Genomic DNA, 5,779 nt, shown 5'->3' with positions numbered 1-5,779 from the left:
AAATTCTCAAAATTAAAAAAAAGTTTTTTACATACCTGCTTTACGTTTCACTTACGATTATTAAAAACATACCTCTTCTATAATTTGTATATAAAATTATTATTTTGAATAAAAACACCAATAATTTTTTTTACTACCGCCATCTATGTATAAAAGTAATGACTACCAAACGTAACCGAGATTGAAAATTTTCGGACTTGAAAAGCTTCTTAAACGATATTTTATATCTATCGTAATGGCCGAGGGTCCATTTACTTATATTGATGACCAAAATGAGCAATATGGCAATGTATGAAAACGATCAGATAAGAGGCAAACTTTTTCCTGAATTGTAATCGTAAGTGAAACGTAAAGGAGGTATGTTAAAAAGTGCTGCAATGTTTATAATTAATTGTCTAGGAAGGCGCATTGGGGTTTACCTGTTAGGCCTTCCCGGTATATATCTATGTAAAAATGAAATAAAATATACTTTCTTTCAAATTTGTTGAACTCGCAGATAATTAAATGTATTTGCCAATATGTATTATGCAAATATTTATAGCACAGATGTTATTGTTGCTAAAAAAGTATATACAGTATCGCATCTGGAAGTATTCGACATATGATTAATGAAAGAGCTCTCTAGGTACAAATATCATACAAAATACAGTTTTTTTATTAGATATAAGAAACAATGCACGACTTGAACGTTTATCAATAGTGCAAATGTCACATGTCAAAGTTGTTACTATCATGAGAAATGAATTTGATTCATGAGAATGGGCGTAAAAAATGAAATGAATGCAATAGATTTTAACGCATTCAAGGTTGTAAATGTATTCTGTGAGAATTGCAAATTAAGCTTTATTAATTGCATATGCAGTGATTGAAAAATTGATTGATCTAAAATGTATTGTGCAATCTATTCAACAATGAAATTAGATATGGTTTATGTGTAAGGAAATTGAATCAGTTTACAGTTATTTGATACATTCGTTTGGTGGCGATTTGGGTGTCGGAAGAATATAACAGTATTTATTTACACGTGGGATTTGCATAATATCGGAGGACATTTGTAAAGCATGCAGTGTTGGTAAAGTATAAAGCGAAATAACTACACAATATATTTTTTTATTGCAACAAAACATATAGCTATATACATAAATATATATTCTCTTATAACCAACACCATTAACATTGTAAAAATAATATAAGCAGTGTAAAATAATGTGAACAGAAGTCTGTAATAAAATCTCTTCATTGTCTATTTTATTTTTGGCGAGGATTTTATCGACTACTACATATATAAAATTACTACTAAAAATATTTGATTGATCTATGAACATAATTTTTTTTAATTAGGTACGAATGTCATTTTTTTTTATTGTACAAATAATATTTAATTTGCGACTCACTATAAATGTGGAGTATAATAAAAAGCTTTAGAAGTTATTTTTATATTCTAATTATTCTAAAAATTGAGATTATTTAAAACAAAATTCATGGTACGGATGTAAATTTAAAATATTAGTACAAATTATTTTAAGTCATCAATAGAATGGACGAAAAATAACATAAATATAATATCAAATTTGGAATACAAAATGCCTTTTGTGATTTTTAAAAATTCATTACATTCAAATTCGTAATTTTAAGTAAACTAATAATGCACAACAATTTAAATATCACGTGAGAGTATTTCTTGATAAAAAAAAACACTCATGTAAATAAAAATATACTTAAATTAAGATAGTTCCTAATATAATATAATATAATAATATTAAAAAGAAAGTGAGAATGTCTTAGATATAAAATATATGTATATATATATATACAATATTGTGACAAAAAAATAGAAAATAGAAAACACAATTAGATATTTATAATTTATTAAGAAACATATTAATTTTAGCTTCGTCTCCAGATGATAACGAGGCCTTGCATGTCACTCGAAGCCAAAAAACTTTCATCATAATTGAAACTTACTCCTAAAACTGGTGCAGCGTGTCCTGTAATAATTTTCATCAAATGTTATTTTAATAATGTTATATTATTAATAACGAAAAATAGTCGCCAAATAATCAACCTTGAAGCTTATTGACGACGGGATGGTCAGGACTTGATTCAATATCTAAGAAATAGACACAAGAATCCTCACTGCCGGTGACCACACAAATTCCTTTACGGAATGACATGATCGGACAGAATGTCGAGCGTACAGGATGAATCATATGTAAATTGTTAAAACGTCGTTTCAATGTGAGACCACCTTCTTTGTCAGTAACTCTATAAAGAAAACACGCATTTCAAAATTAAATAAGTATATTGATTCAAACAACATGGAGTGGATGATACGACATACCTAAACAAGTTGACGGAATTGTTGGTACAATTCACGAGAAGGGCGGGATGACGACAGACCCAAGGACTCCATGATAAGCAAGAAACTGCACCACCTACTAACATTCTCCGAAGCTTGCTCAATCTTCCGGTGACAATATCACAGTTGTAGCTTATAATTAATCCCTGTAAGAACGGGGTATGGTCGGTATTATTGAATATATGTTTTTGTGAATATTCGATTTATGTAAAATCACTGTAAAACCTTGTCATTTCCAGCCCAAAACATTCTTCCACTCGAGTCACAAACTAAAGATAGCACTTTACCACCTAAAACGCTACCACCTCCTATGAAAATAATATTTATTTATAAGACATTTTTATTGGTTTAAAACTATTTTGTAAATGAACATACTCAACGATATATAGAAATAATACCTTTGGGATATATCCCAGTAGAAATATTGAGAACTTGAACAATTCCTCTCGCATTACCAGTCTGAATTTTATATAAGGATTTGTATATTTAAAACGTGTAAAGTATAAAAATATAAGATGTATGTATGTAGATTGTAAACTTGAGAAATTTTTCTAGTATTTTGGAATGCCGAATTTTAGATTTAAGGTGCAGGCATACAGAGTAGTATGTGGGACATGTTTTATATAGATTTGGAGTGAAGTTTTTTTGCTGATATTTTATCCTTGTATTGACAGGTTTGACAGTGAGCAATAACGGCGATTCCCATATTTGAAGAAATGTAGAAGAAACTTGTTTAAATAATACGAATTAACAATGGCATGAAGACATGTCTATCACAGCTGGAGTCTATCTAGACGTCCCTTTCCATACTTTTGAGTGTGTTCTTACCAATAGTACAAGGATAAAATCTTTCAAAATTTATTTTTTTATCATACAATTTAAAATAATGAGTTTGATTTATTATATGCATACTTCTTATTATATTTTTACTTAATTAAGCTGAATAATACAATGCGATGCTGAGGTCAGACTATCGTTTTGATTACTGATATTATCATATGTATGTACATGTGTGTGATTTTGAAATAATAATATTGTACGAAATAAAAATTACATGAATACACGTCTATCACAACTTGCAACCATGAGGGCGTCACATGTCGCACTTTTGTGTATTCTTACTGCTAATAAGCATATTTGTTAAGTGACGACAGTCATATATAGAATATTTTTTTAATATTGTTTGTATATGTATGTTGGAATTGGTTTTGAACGTGTAGGTTGCATAGTACAGAGCGTGTATGAGTGGAATGCTTGTGTAGTACCTATGTAGCTAGTAACTACATATATGTAGATAAGACACTTGTCATATAGCATGCCCAACGTTAAGATGAACAATAAAATCCTATCTTATCTAATCCACATGTATCATTTGGAACCCTTAGTATTCTAATCCTACATGTATATATCATATGTTTTTAATACGTTTTGAGTTTCAATCTAAAATTTTGCACATATGTACACATATTAACGCATTGTTTTTGATTAAAAGGATACAATAACCATATTATTATTGGAGGGTTGAAATGTGCAGCAAAGTATCTCTGTCGACAGTTGGTCGAATACTTTCCGCAGACACTTTTGATTTCCAACATTCCACAAACATAAGGTACCGTCTCGAGAGCAAGACACGAGCAGATCATTCGAAGCAGACCAATCACAACCTAGAAATATGTACATAGTTGCCGATTCAAAATCAATACTAACATAATCAAATATAATTATCACATTATAAATTAGTATATGTGATTATAATACAATTTTTCTTTATTTTATTGTATAACAAACTAACCTGTTACACCTTTACTATGACCCCTCAAGACAAAGCTGACTTGAGGGGGTTTCGCTGTCACATCACAAATAGAGAGAGAGCCATCGTCGGAAGCGCAACACAATCGGGAGCGATCATTGTTGGCAAATTTCAAAACGGTCACTGGTTCAGTATGCTGTAAAAAGTTTCAATTATAATACATAGTATATATGACAATGCGATTCTGCAAAAATCATGTATTATATGTTTGTACTTGATCAAATATATGATGCACTCCTGTGAAAGCATAGTTTTGGGATACTGTAGATTCAGTCACTCTTGATAATTTATGTCGTGGATCGCTCGCTGATGTATTATTCTAAAGATAAGAGGAAAAGTGAAAATTTTAGATTTGAAAACAAACATTGTTCAAATAAAATAAAATATAATAATGTTTACTTTATTGTTTGATTTTTGTCTCGATAAATTTGCGGGAGATGAGATTGGTTCGTGAGGCATGCCATATTTTCGTTGCAGTAATTGTCCGCGTATATTTAAGTATTGCTTAATTGTATCAATATCCTGCAATTAAATTTGAAGCATTAGTTGAGATAACTGATTGCTCTATGAATTCACATAGATTGCCCGTAATAGTAGTCATATCATATATAAGAATATTTCAGATTATTTGAAATACATACTTTGACTAAATATACAAAATAAAAGAAAAGCGGTTATGGACTATTAAATAAAATTAATTGCACAGATTGCGAAATAATGACTGAATTCAATTTATTTACATACTTATTATACTGTTTAATACTTAACAGATATGATAAGGTGTACGAAAACAAATAATGTTATCACTTTATTACCTTGAACTTGGCATTCTCTCGCAGTAGTTGATTGCGCCTTCTTATATAAAGAGTTCCTGAGTAAATGAAATGTAAAATTATTTATTTATATATTTTGAGGTTATGTTTAATGATCGATTGCTGAATGAAGAACTCACTGAAATTTGGACAGTTAGGCGCTCGGTGTGCATTATATTTAGCATCAAGAGCGAATATTTGTTGCTGAAAGGCTAACGCCATTGCGTGAAGCCTTTTCTATGTCACCGTAAAGACTATAGACGAAGAGACATTGTCCGGAAATTGCGTCACAATGTGTCATGTCACTGAAGGAGGCTCGATCGAAGATCACATTGATTGCTTTGACAGGTTGTAATTATGTTTAATCCATCATTTTATAACAATCTGGGATTTCTTGTGTGTTGAGTCATTTTTATTGTTTATTTACACAAGTACTCGACTTCGAGCGACTATTTGACGTTTGGCCGCAAACTGACGTTTGGCCAAAACGCAATCAGCAACGTTCATGTTCGGTGATATTGTACATTAAAATATTTAAAAGTTCATTTTCAAATCACTTAATCAACTGCTTGATAATTGATTGGCTCCAAAATATTTAATTTTTGGTGTTATGAATTTCAAATTATTATTTGTACATACAATGTCATAAAATTATTTTCAAAAATGTAAATTTATTTAAATTTCACAGTACTAAAATGATGAGCCAGCAGTTTAGCTTAGTGGTAGCGTATATAATTAGCACCACTGAGACCGAAGGTTCGAATCGTCAAACTGCTGGTTAGGTGTGGGGATTTTGTG

At 30.3% G+C, this 5,779-nt stretch overlaps 1 protein-coding gene across 2 annotated transcripts; it reads right to left on the bottom strand.

Annotated features, from left to right (window-relative positions):
* Positions 1-1,092: 1,092 nt before the first annotated feature.
* On the bottom strand, positions 1,093-5,432 carry LOC143920935 (WD repeat-containing protein 13-like). 2 transcript variants are annotated; one of them, XM_077443973.1, is made up of 11 exons: positions 5,122-5,432; positions 4,985-5,040; positions 4,569-4,691; positions 4,384-4,488; positions 4,152-4,305; positions 3,857-4,023; positions 2,758-2,818; positions 2,585-2,667; positions 2,342-2,505; positions 2,066-2,265; positions 1,093-1,988 (listed from the first exon to the last, which is right to left on the bottom strand). In XM_077443973.1, the coding sequence occupies exons 1-11, from the start codon at positions 5,201-5,203 to the stop codon at positions 1,888-1,890; spliced, it is 1,296 nt and encodes a 431-aa protein (XP_077300099.1). In that variant the 5' UTR covers positions 5,204-5,432; the 3' UTR covers positions 1,093-1,887. The 2 variants fall into 2 exon arrangements, with proteins under 2 accessions (XP_077300099.1, XP_077300100.1); XM_077443974.1 differs by having other exon boundaries at positions 1,774-1,988; positions 2,585-2,664.
* Between the last annotated feature and the right edge of the window lie 347 nt (positions 5,433-5,779).

The sequence above is a fragment of the Arctopsyche grandis genome, chromosome 13 (assembly GCF_051622035.1).
Source record: "Arctopsyche grandis isolate Sample6627 chromosome 13, ASM5162203v2, whole genome shotgun sequence".
NCBI classification, from domain to species: domain Eukaryota; kingdom Metazoa; phylum Arthropoda; class Insecta; order Trichoptera; family Hydropsychidae; genus Arctopsyche; species Arctopsyche grandis.
Note: the sequence above shows the minus strand (reverse complement) of the source record. Positions and strands in the feature narration are given on the sequence as shown.

Bases quoted from the DNA above. Each gene is read 5' to 3' on its own strand.
- LOC143920935 (XM_077443973.1), bottom strand. From the start codon at position 5,203: ATGGCGTTAGCCTTTCAGCAACAAATATTCGCTCTTGATGCTAAATAT. The intron at 4,024-4,151 runs GTTAGTTTGTTA...ACATATTTCTAG, and splicing joins TCATAGTAAAGGTGTAACAG to GTTGTGATTGGTCTGCTTCG. The intron at 1,989-2,065 runs GTTGATTATTTG...AAATTATTACAG, and splicing joins CGTCGTCAATAAGCTTCAAG to GACACGCTGCACCAGTTTTA.